This window comes from Hetaerina americana, unplaced genomic scaffold (genome assembly GCF_022747635.1).
Source record: "Hetaerina americana unplaced genomic scaffold, ioHetAmer1.1.p SCAF_7, whole genome shotgun sequence".
Lineage (NCBI taxonomy): Eukaryota > Metazoa > Arthropoda > Insecta > Odonata > Calopterygidae > Hetaerina > Hetaerina americana.
In genome coordinates, this window is record NW_027287316.1 from 74,465,074 (window position 1) to 74,478,249 (window position 13,176).

At 40.7% G+C, this 13,176-nt stretch overlaps 1 protein-coding gene across 1 annotated transcript in view; it reads right to left on the reverse strand.

The window, feature by feature from the left end:
• The window catches only part of LOC139696725 (LHFPL tetraspan subfamily member 6 protein-like), a 964,114-nt gene that overhangs the window by 394,105 nt on the left and 556,833 nt on the right, over nt 1-13,176 (reverse strand). Inside the window, exon 5 of the mRNA XM_071595561.1 lies at nt 10,998-11,164. Coding sequence (XP_071451662.1) covers nt 10,998-11,164 — 167 coding nt within the window. The remainder of the gene's footprint in view (nt 1-10,997; nt 11,165-13,176) is intronic.

The following is a 13,176-nucleotide window of genomic DNA, read 5'->3' on the forward strand; positions in this document are numbered from 1 at the left end:
CCAGAAATATACATTAGGAGAGATGAAATCCCAAGGCTGGATAAAGAGATGCATGGACCTTAACCATGCCCAGCCTCTCTTAATTTTCATCGTTAACTCATGACGGTGGGATAACGCCCTCGTCGACCAATCAACGCGGGTTCGTGTCCCGCCTAGTGTATGGACGTTTGTGATTGTCTTAATTGTAAAGAATAGGGGTTGAATTAAAGAAGGGACTATGAAGTCTCTACCTCGCCCCAATCAAGTCGTACAATAAATAAATAAAATTAATTGGCGATGAGTGTCAACCTACTATGACCTTGCATCGTTCATGAAGTTTTGTTAACAAAAGTATGGCATAAGAATTCGATGGTTAGGGATGTGGAGGAATCGTACGAGACACCTGATTTGTATGTGAAAGGGAATAATATTTAACTAAAACTGAATGGCCGTATACTATAGTAGCTTAACTCACGTAACAGTTTACAACACGAATATAATATTTATTCGAGAAAAAGATACACCGGAAGACATTTTACCTAAATTAATCGCAATTCGCTTTCGGATATTTAGATATAAATGTAATGCAATGTAAATACATTTGATGCCTTATTTTCTCGCACCATTTACCGAATAAATGAAATAAACGCATCACGGATACTGAGATTTACAAGATCAAAAAAGTTAACATTAATATGATATTTGACTCAGTGCAATACACAATTCGGAGGGTGCAATTTATTCTCCATAATAAGGAAGTGGAAATAAATTCAAATATCCAACCGATTTAGTTGCACTCCGCTGCTATGATACTTTGAATTAAATGAGATGCAGAGAGGTTAAGGATCAAATTTGACCTGGGTCGTGTACTTCGCTATAGAAGTCAGATTAGCCAAAGTAAGGCTTGATTATCGCTATGAATAACCTCTTTCATCTTCAGTGCGCTTAATAAATTTCACCACCCCGGCTTCTTCGGCTTAACCAAGCACATTTACCCTCGAGTTCCTCGTGCGCGCTAGGCGAAAATCCCCCGGCGAAACAACACAACTCACCCAAACACCTTCAGCATTAAGTCGTAGGTCAAAAATATGTTTCACCCTTCACGGAATCTCTTTTTACGCCTTGTTCGAGACGGCACCTGAGATTGGCAACGAAGCGTACACCGCCTGAGGCTCAATTGAGTGAAAGAAGCCGTTAGACATCTGCGACGGCTCGACCAAAAAAATAAAGAAAACGCACGGGGACAATATGACGACACTTCAAGGAAAAGAGACAGGCATCGAGATTGCTCAGAAGGCAGAAGACGTTCTATCCATCTCATCCAACTTTACTACCCGAGCACTCTTTCAACTTCAGGACCCATTAGCCTCATCACGCTTCCCAACGACTTCCTTCCGATCCGATTTGCCAAGCAGAACTTCTCCCGCTCGGTTTCTCCTTCACGAGCACATTCCACCTCGCTCGCTAAGCTTTACCACGGCTCCTTTTATGAATAAAAATTACTCTTCATTTCCGAGCTCCCCGAAGACATTCATGCCGGACTCTAACACAAGCGGGTATTTTCCTTTAATATCCATTTTATTCTTCATGAAAATTATTCAAATTCATAACTAATATTGGATTATGATACAGATTAGATTTAACAAGAGCAAGTGGCACCACTTATCTATCTGGGCAGCAGTATAACTCGGGACCGAGATCAGACGAAGAGTAGCCCAAGCTAAGAAGGCGATAATGAAGAAGTGACAACTCCTAAGTTTAAAAGAACCCGAGTTTTCAAACAAGGAAGCAGAACGTCAAAATACTCAAACGGAGTATGGCAGAGGGTGGACCAGAGACATAAATCATTGGATACGTAGAACAGCAAAGAATAGATATTTTGAAACATTGGTGCTGAAGACTGAATAACTGAAAATTAAAAAAACAGACAGGGTGAGGAACGAGGAGGTACATAGAAGAGCGGAATTAGCAAATGAATTACAAAGAAACATAACTTCTCTGCTTCGGTGGTTGAAACCCTTCACAAATCTGCTTAGAGGTGAGAACCCGCGAGATGGAGCATATCTGGGTGCTCCCGTCATTTAAACCTCCCGGACTGAATCAAGACCACTGAATTCATCCAATAGCCGCCTATATATCTCCTTCCACCCCCTTCTCCGATTCCTATTTGTCCCTTACCCCTCCCACCTCAACCCCGCTTTTCCCGCAAGAACGTCATTCTGATGATGTCGGCCGGACCGTCGAAACGTCATATCTACATATGAGAGAGTCCTTTCCTTGTGTTTCTGTGTTTTAAAAATCTTAACCAATTTTTGTATGCATATTTAATTTTTATATATACTTATTTATAGTTTTGATATTTTTATACATACTTTTTTATATTTTTATATATACTTTTTTATATTTTTGATATTTTTATACATCTCGTATAAATATTTACTCGTATATATATATAAATAGTGAGAGAAAATACGGATTCTCTATAGATTTCCCCGAAAAGTATATAAAATGTTTTCGTATACATGCAAGTACTGCTACGTGCATTTCAATCGAATATTCAAGAGCAGGGATACATACGATATATATATATATATATATATACACATATATATATATACATATATATATATATACATATATATATATATATATGTATATATATATATGTGTATATATACATATATATATACATATATATATGTATATATATATATATGTATATATATATATACACACACACACATATATATATATATATATATATATATATATATATATATATATATATATATATATATGTATATATATACATATATATATATATACATATATATATATATATATATATATATATATATATATATATATATATATATATATATATATATATATATACATATATAGAGAGAGAGAGAATGCAGGATTAACAAAAAGCATGGACAGTTTTCATCGGAAGTTTTCAGTGAAGAAGAGCAGGTGCATAAACTCCTTCGGTGGAATTGTCCAACCATGTCTCCTGACATACTCCCCCACGATCTGAAGCATCCGTCCTTTCCCCAACAGATCCCTCTTTTGTCTCGTCCTTCCTCAAAATCCTCTGGATCCCATCGTGGGCCTTATTGGTTAAAACTACCAACCACACTCACCTGAACATTTTTTTCCCGATTTACACCCCTGTTTCCACACAAAAGTGAAGCTCCCTTTTCTTCCTCCCAGAGCCCTTCTCCTGACTAACTCCCTTCCCTTACCCGCATGCCATACGTTACCCTTCCCCCTCCCTCCTTCCCTCATAATCTTTTCTCCCATTGATCCCCCCTATGCGACTCGAGAGCGCACTGGGTCTTTTCTCCCACGTGAGCTCCTGAAAGAAGTCCATTCTTCCTCTTCTACCCCCCCCTCCTAGCCGTTCGAATCTTTATCGTCCAATCTCTTGGTGACAGTGCACCTACGTTCGTTCGAATACCTCCTTTCCACCACCCCCGAATGCTCTCTCCTTCTTTCCCTATTTCTCCACTAATATAAATGCATTCGAGAGCATATTTTAAGACTTATTGCATGATAAAAAGTTCATAGAAATGTGGTTAATAAGTAAACGATATTTTATGTTCACTTTTTCAAATATGTTCTTCCTCTCCAAACGTCTATCTTGTACCATGAACCCCTTGGGGTTCCATCTAGGCCTGTCGTCAGGTTTCCCAGGGGTCAATCAACGAGAGTTAACACGAATATCATTCCTGATATTGGAGTTAGATCCGCGACCGTTAGATTAACAGTCGAGCTCGTTTCCCACTCGACTGAAATTAAATTGAATATTTACTCTGCATAAGAAGATAATTTTCTATTATTTTAACGCCTGGAGGTTTAGTAATACTGGCTGCTTTAGAATCTTATTTCGCAAAACGTCCCATGAAAATAAAATCACAATTCTGTTTTTTTTAATGCTCAATGGAGACTAATGTAACTTCAAATGGTATACTTATAAACAATAACCTTATGAAGCTCTCTACTGAGGAGGAAATGAGAATAACTGTTTACTTCTTTTGCTTTTCATTCCATCCTACAGGCCTCTTTCCACTCATATATGCATTTATACTCAGCCCTTTCATTTCATTACCCTGGGAGGAATGACGAACTGGAATACTTTGCGTCCTCATTCCATTTCTTTCCATTCTAAAGAAACTTCCCCGCAACGTAATTCCGCATTCTTTCTCAACGAGCACCCACTGCGCTCTTTTCAAACTCACCTTTTAAAATTTCACCCCATCGGCAGATTTTCCGCTGGGAATTGGTCCATCCCATTTTGTTCGCGATATCTCGCTTGGCTTCTCTCGCTGTCCGATGAAGCTTAGAAAAATATACTGTTCGTGGGCTTTTGTTAACCATATAAGTTCTCGAATTACAGATCGACGGAGAAGAGTGGCTGAGTTGTAGCAGATTTGAGCGCGCTATAACAGTGGGATTTGGTTCTAATAGTATCTTTTTTAAAGCATACGTTTGGACGCGCGGTAAAAATAAAGAGAAAGGGAGATGATTCCTATTTAACTTACATATGCCCTTTGAAATTCGATATCATGGGAATATAAGGGAATTTATGCATCTATTTTTTATAGAGAGCTTTAAAAATAACTTTCCAAGCTCAGAGGGCGATGTGTCATTATAAACACCACCAAACATCGCAGTTAACAATTAAAGCATTGAGAAACTACAATACTTAGTCTATTGCACAAAACCCCATTTTGGTACCACCAGTTTCATCGCATACGTGCTTTTTCGGATACCTGGAGGATACTGTTTCTCCTCAGGCTTACCAGGACTATCTAAATAGCTGCGATCTACTTATTCTGTTGGGGTTAAAAAGCATAAGACAATGCTGACAATACCCTGTGGTATTGCCAGTATTATTACCCTAATAAAAAAATGTTATTATCCATAAACAAAATATTTTTCAGGAAAAATTAACTACAAAGCTATGATGGAAAAAATAAAGTTCCTTTCTTCACATGTTACAGATTATGGACATGGTTTCCACGGGAATAGAGGCAAAAACGGTTACCTAACATTCGTTATGACACACGAGACGTACTCTCATGAATGCGACATTTACAGAAACTATTTATGTATTACTCGAGCCGTTCAAGGTAAGACCATAGAGAATCCGAAACGTACTTAAAATAATTCTATGCCAAGAATAAATCTTAAGATAATAAGTTTTATCAACATCAAAGTGTATTCAAAATCAGTTCGAATTATTTAAATGGCTCAATAGAGTAAATGAGGAGTTAGGATTATAATTCGAAGAAAAACTGCCCAATTAAATCTTTACAAGAGAATTATTAATTACACACAACAACTCAAGAGATAATTGTTCACTATAAAATAATAGCATAGCTGAGAATTCGATCATATGAAGTCCATAAGTTTGCGGAATAGACTGCGGCCTTTAATTGCGGACTTTGTACGTCAGAGGTTAAAGTACCCTGATCTTAATCTTAGACCTCAAATAAAAGTGACCGTGCCAATTCGGGAAGCCCAATTTTCTTCCTTCGATCGAGGGTCTTAGCGAAGGGCCGGTTATAAAGCTGGCCGAACGTGGTTCGTTGACATTTCCCCCTCCCTCCTCCCCTCCCAACCGCCTGATCTATTTCATTTCACTCCCTCCGCCGTCAATCGCCGGCTTCGAACCCTAACTTCGCCCCGACACTTACGCTTTACTTTCCCACTCCCTCCCTTCCCAACTCCCTCGCAGCCTTTCTTTTCTCCCGAAAAACTTCCACCACCCTATTTATTTTAGCCCTAAGTTCAACCTCTCCCTCACGATACCCATCTTATTTTTTTTCTTTCTCGTGCCCTCACCGACGCCCCTGCGGAAAAAAGAAGGAAAGGAGAGAGAGAGGAGCGGGTGGAGAAAAGGTTGTAAGGGGGGCCGAAAGAGGGAGAATAAAAACATTCGCCTATCCCACATCCGTCCCCTGACTTATCCCCTTCCACTCAACCCAACACCGACTGATATCACCTCTCCGCTCAATCCATCCCAACTGACGCCGATATCTCAGCGAAAAGGGAGGGGGAGGAAAGGGAAAGGAGAAAAAACACAACCGCTTCCCTTTTTATTTTGACCCCCAAGTCTCCCCTTACCCCTCCCACCTCTCTAATTCCCACCCCTCCATTTCGCGGGGGCCTTATCCCGAAACCCTTGGCCTCCTCTCCCTCTCACCTCCGGCCCACTTCCCGAGAAAAGCCCCATCTCCACACTCGTGGCGCTCAAGACTCCTTTTCGCCCACTTCGCACCTCCCGCTGCGCGTGTATGCTCTTCTCGGCCTCCCTCACTTTCCCCGGCTTATTCGTGGGATTCCATCTCTCTCTTTCTCCTTCCCAACTCACCCCCCTCCATCTCCCTCTTTTCCGCTTCCACGCACGCACACTTGATCCCTGCGTGTTTCGTGTCCCTCCTCACCTCCGTCGACACCCCCGGAGTTCCCCCGGAACCGCTCCCGCACTCTCCAGGAGAGGTCTCTCCGGGACGCCCCGCATTTTCCTTCCTTTTTTATCTTCCTGCCCCGGACCTTTCTCTTCCCTCACCGCCATCCTCCCCATTTCCCCCCTTTTGCAACCCCTCACGACGCGCATGCATCTTCCACATCCCTCCCTCCCTCCGTCTTCTCTCATTTTATGGGCAAATTGCTTTTTTTTGTCTCTTATCCTCCCCCCCCCGACAGCGTTCCCCTCACTCTTCCTTCCTTCCCGTTGCGTAATTTTTTTTATAAGCCCTCCGTAAATCAGATCTCGTTTTAATTCCGTTGTAGGCGCATGTAATGTTGTTTTCTTGGAAGGAATGCGGAAAAAAATCCCGCAGAGCTTCCTACTATATACGAATGAAATATTTTTTTCAACCCTACTCATCTCTTTTTTCCGGGTTGGTAATTGTTTTTTATCAAGGACGTATGAGGTAAATTTTCTAGTCGCATTCCTTATTTTCACTGTATTTGATTGAATTGCGAGGATATTACAGGACTTGTAGACTTTGAAAACTGCATATTTTATCGAAAGTTTTTACACTGCACAAAATAAATCTCTATCTTAGATAATTTCATGAACATTAAATACTCTCCAACTTCCATTATTTTAACCAAGGCTATTTAATTATTAAGACTGCATCTTCCAAAAAATTCATGAAGAAATAAATGAGCGTTTCAAGTAAATCTAGCCTAGTCATTATCTATCGTAATGATTGTGACATTCCTGTATCCAGGTGAAGTAAATAAAGTTACAAGATGTAAACTATGGATCAATTACACCAAAATTCATGACTAACACTCATCAGATAGAAGAGCGAAAGAATGTTTTAACGCAATATAAAAATCCATGTTAATTGCTACTATTCAAATCACATGGCAGAAGACATCTTTCTCGTATAAAAAATTAGAATTGTAACTTCCGATTCACAGCAAATATCGTTAGTCGAGCTAAAGTCGAAAGCTAAGTTTTTACACATTACTCTTCCGTAGATTATAAAAGGAGCTGCAGTTTATATATTTTAAAATCCTATATGAATTAAATTTTAGGATGGGAATATTATTAAAGTAGTAGTACTGAGTGGAGGCGGCCGAGCCGGAGGTCATTTGCGCCATAGGGGATGGATAGGAAAGGATGAAGGGTGGAGAGAAACCCGGCGTCGGCATTAGCCTACTCTTTACGAAAGGCGCAAAGGGGTCCGATGCTTAACGTCCTATCCGAGGGACGGCGTACTCACTCAAAGTGCCCTCCACAGAGCACATCAAGTAGGGATCGAGATACCTCTGAAAAATATTCAACACCGCCGAGATTTGAACCCGGACCCTCTGGGTAGGAAGCCAATACGTTAGCCCCCGCACCATCTCAATCCCCTATTAGTAAAGAACGGGCTCATTGTAAAAAAAACATTCAGTTTGAAAGTAAAACCAAATAAATACGGAAAGACTTTTCAAAGTTTGATTTACATATATATTCAGGGTTAGGACATACTTTTAAACATTTTTTAATAACGTTTCCACGTATTCCGTGTGGTATTTTGCAAAATAACCCGAAAAAAATTTCTTAAACAATAACTCTACGCAGACCATGGAAATTGGGGCACACATAATTTAAAAATCTCTTTAGGATCTAATTGATGACGCAGGAGCAAATTTTAATGGCATAATTCAAAAATATAATTTACCATAATAAGGGAATGCGAGAAGGAGTCGTTTCCTGAAAGAGAGAAATCGTCGACTGTAGCGCAGCAGTTGCTTTCAAGGGGTATGGCCGAATACGCCCCCCTTCAACCTGCAACTCCACGGCAACAATGAAATCAACTTCTTTCCTCGCACCTTCACGCTCCGGAGGCCGGAGGAGAACAAAAGAAAACCCCTTTATCCTACCGATACCCCTTCCATCCCCCCCTCACCTAAAACTCCACTCTCGACGACACCTCCACCGAAACAAAAAGCAATAAATTTTGCTCGGGACCGCAAACTTTTGCTCCGTTTTTTCGCACCCCTAAACCGGAGCTTAATTATCTTATCACCCTAGCCAAAACCTCCCTCTACCCTCTCCGGGTGGGCGAGAGAAAGAAAAAGATGGGAAGACCAAGGAGGAAGGGTGGGTAGGGAGGGTGGAGTAGAGTGGAGTTTGGTTAGGGGAGCGGCCGAGAAAGACACGTGGAACAACTTTTTTCCGGAAGAATCCTCCCGAGGAATAATGGGTCCATATTTATCTAACGCTTCTGAAACTGTGCCTTCGAGAACGGCCGATTGAGCATGGAGGGTGCGCGACACGATCTTCCTCTTTTTTTTCAAAAATACCCCTCCCAAGGTCGGGGAGAGAGGAAAAAAAAGGGTATCGATACGTGGGCATATAAAAGAAAATGCTCTCTTCTCACACACCGACACAAAGGGTGTGAAGGAAGGCGGAGAGCCGTGAGGTTCGGCAGCAAAGAAGAATAGCCGCAGCAGAAGCACTTGGGAGTGGCCCTGCGGACACAAAAACAACACACAAGACCTTTTCATTTATTTTTCAACGACGAAACGAAAAAAAATAAAAAGAAAACTACCATCTTTCCTTTTTTTTTAATTCTACCTTCGATTTTCGCGACGATGCGGAGATATCTTCCTTTAGCCCATGCGATCGTGAACAATTTCGATTATGAAAAAAGAGAGATGATATGCGCCGTGGACGTGAGGTGCTAGGAAGTAATGGATGCAGGAAATAAAGGCTCTTTGGCGAAACCCCTTGAAAAAGTTTCTGACGTCAACTTTAAAAATAAATCCGTAACATAATGCATGCGTAAAAGAGGAGGAAAAAATGACACGAAGGGGAAGGATAGGGGTAACTTGATTTGGTTTTGCATGCGGTTTTCTTCTAGTTTACAGACGGTGACCTAGCACCCCCGGCCACACGCCCTCGTGGCGGCTTGCGGTGTATTGTGTAGATGTAGATAGATATAGATGAATAGAGGAGCAAACTATCGTCATCGCCTTTCGCCTTTCTCTGTGGACATAATGACATAACTCCTCCCGCATACATGCACAGCCTCTTACACTTTCCTCCGCCACGGGTTACTTTTACCACGAGTGGGGCATCAAAAAGACGAGCGGGTGGGCGTAGCGATGAAGAAAGTCCGGAGAGTAAAGAGATAAAAGGGAGAGAAAGAGTCATCGAAGGGGAAGGAAATAAGGCAGGGTCCATGACGTACGCCCTGCAGGTTGGCAGGTAGCTCAAGCGCGGGCAATGATGCGAATGACGGGCGGGGGTGGGTTCGGGAAAGCCGAATAAAATCGACCAACCGCCGCCGTGATAAGCCTTTTGATGTGCATGGTTTATGTACCCAAGCCGCAGTGACGGAAGCGAGGATGTAGAGATTGCGGGGAAAGGAGGATCCGTAAGAGGGAAACGGAGTTTGGAGAGAGGATTTCGACTGGCCCGCAACGGCAGGGCCGAAATAAATTCTCTCCGTGAGCAAAAGACGAAACGGCAGCTACTCCAACGACCTGCCTTTTTTTTTCTTATTTCGGTCCACTCTCCATCCAGTTCGATGCCGAATGCACCTATTGAGTTCTAGCGTGGAGCGTTGAGGTTTACGAGAAGCTAGTCGATCATTTTAAACCAAATGTATCTCTGTTTCAACCATAGAACAACCATACCAACTTTGATAATATCCGACATATCTCTAAGAAAAGTTTTTTTCAAAACTCACACTGGAAAGATACGAAAACTTCAACGATGAAGGTGATACAAAATAAATGCAATACGCGTTTGTCGAAACATTTATCGTGGAGTGTTCTAGTTCACACCTTGTTAAATGAAAGTTAACACCAATACGGTATGTATAGGTGCAAGGTAAAGGTTTCAAAGAACGCTTAGAGTAGTCGGAGCTGAATATCTGGATACTGCACTTATTCTGGGAAAATAAACCCATTCCTAAAGCTGGCGGGATTTAAAATTCTCCCCCTCTGGACTTCCAGGTAAGTGCGTTCATTTCTAAATCGACAATCAGAATATCAAATTGTTCTCTGCTCTATTGTGCGTTTGACGATTGATCTAGTCAATAACCTATTCCTCGTAGTCCTATTAAATTTATATGTTGAAAATTTTCAAGGGTTTTCTCAAACTGTTTTAAATTTGCAATCACAATACGTGGCGACGTAGTAAGATTTACTATATTATTTCGTAATTTTGTGAAATAGTTACGAGTGATAATTCGGTTTCCCGAAAAATATATTTCCTTGAATAGTGCTCGAATCCATCAGTTAATCATTCCTGATGGTTAAAACGGATTATGAGCAACAAATCATAGCCTCCCACTTGCCATTTCATTGCGAGTACACCCCAAGATTGTCGGTCAAGGTAATAATAACTGCTACAATTGTCATGAGAGGGTTTTCATCTCAGAAAGGTAATGCTATTGTGACATCCTCATGACAGGGAAGTAATGGCGGATAGCCGTGCTATTAATGACGACATGGGTGAACAATATAATTAATGAAGAAGGTTCTACTCATACCTGCGATGAGTTGGAGGGCCCCGGCCAGCCTTGCAGATCCTGTGTGGATGACGTACGTGATGCAGCATGCCGCCGCAGCCGTCAGCGCCACCAGAAGGGAGAGAGCGCTGCCGGTTCCCACTAAAATGGTGCAAACTTGCCACCACACGCTCGGGATGTCGCGGAATCTGAAGAGAAAAGGAAAAAAAATGCAAATTTAAAAACTTACGTCAGAAATAATATGTGGTCAAACTCTCATAACAATAGGTCAATATGACAATAATACATAAATACATAAAATAATGTGATAAGATAAGGTTACCCCGCCGGCCCCGGTGGCGGCGGGGTAACGTCCTCGTCTGCCATTCCAAGGGTCGCGGGTTCGATTCCCGCCTGGGTGAGTTTCGCTCCATCTAGGGCTTGGGTGTTTGTAAATGTGACCATTGTTATCGTTGTTAATAGTTCGATGTAAAGGCCAAAATGTGCTGTTTTCGGACTTATACTGAATAAATAAAATAAAAATAAAATAAATGAAATAGGGAAAAAAAAGAATAGAGAAAAGGAAAAGAGAAGTTTCACTTCGCATAGGTTAGACCAAATTTGTAATTCATTTAGTCAAGATATTCTACCTATTTGAAAGTAGGTTCAGGACGATCCCTAACCACTTCTAACTAACTAATCACTTCCAAGTATTGCGAGAACTTTCTCTTCCTTTTCCCTGAACATAATTTATTTATTCATTCCTTCGTAAAAATCTGTCTTCGATTTGCCTATATAGCCCAGTCTCTTCTTTCCTCTATACTCCGCTTTTCCCAAGTCCTCCCCTCTATTTCGGCCTTCAAAATGACACTACTTTAAATATTTCCACCATTCACTTTTTTTCCCTTTTCCCAGTCACTTCCTCTCTTCGTGCACCCTCTTAAAAACCTCCACGTTTGTCTCCCTTTTTGTCCAACTTATTTTCTCCCTTCTCCGCCACACCCATATTTAAAAATCCTCCAATCTAGACTTATACCGCTGCCACACATCCATAAAGCACTGCGCTCTCGTATTTAAGTCTTCACTTATCTTCCTTTCACATCTTTCCTCAGTGCCGGTCGTCAATTCTCTTCTCCTTGCAAACGCCTATATCGCTAACGCAATTCCTTTCTTAAAGGTCTCCATTATATTTTATATACACAGCAAATATTTGGAATCCATGGTATCAAAGGTTAATCAAGGGATTGGGAAACGTTCAGAGAAAATCCGCTGGCTTAGTTAAAAAAATGCAATGAGAAAAGATCGACTGAGGGATATACTGGAGGAATTCAGTTGGGAGTCCATCGAGCCACGAAGGTAGCACGACATTAAGACATTGAAATTGAGAATATGTAATATTGGCACAATCTTTTCAGAAGAAATATTTTCAGCAATTACGTCCAAATTGAAGTGAACTAATTCCAGCAGGAGTTAGTTAGCTTCAATTTAGACACGTTGGCTTTAGAACTTTTTTTCAAAGAAAGACATGTGCTATTAGAGAGATACAGAACAACATAGTTAAGGAGTGATATCAAGAGGATTATGATGACCTCGAAGTTCATCGGTAGAGTGGTCTGCTACGATTAAATAAGAGAGAGATTGATTCTCGAACTAATTACTCAATTACTCGTTATTCCCACTTACGATACATGATCATTAAAAAAATCCAACCGAACAAATATTTCCAAGATTCAAAAAACAATTTAAGACTCTACTCGAACACACCTATTATTGTAAGATTAAAATAGGTAAGTTTGTGCATAAAAGTTCGTGTGCTCATGTATGCGAAAATATAGATCTCTATTTAAGAACAAGTAAACATTTCTATACAATGGCGAGGGACCTAAACAACCCCACACCACGTGCCCTTCCGAAGGCTTGCGAGGTATTTTGCGAAAGTAATTTTAAGAATTAGTAAGGAAAGAATTTAAGTATCATTACTCGATAAATGCAATGTATTCAGATTTAACTTTGTGAAAATTCACTATCAGTGCAGTTAAAAAATAAACATAACAATGTATCTTTCCTCCAAATTTGTTTTAGGTACGGCTAGAATCAATGCATCGGCGTCATCCTCTGGTGAACGAACTGAGAATGACGCCGATGCGTTGAAACTAATGGTACCTAGTAAAATATTAGGTGAAAAGATACATTATTTCGTTTTTTTACTTCAATCATAACT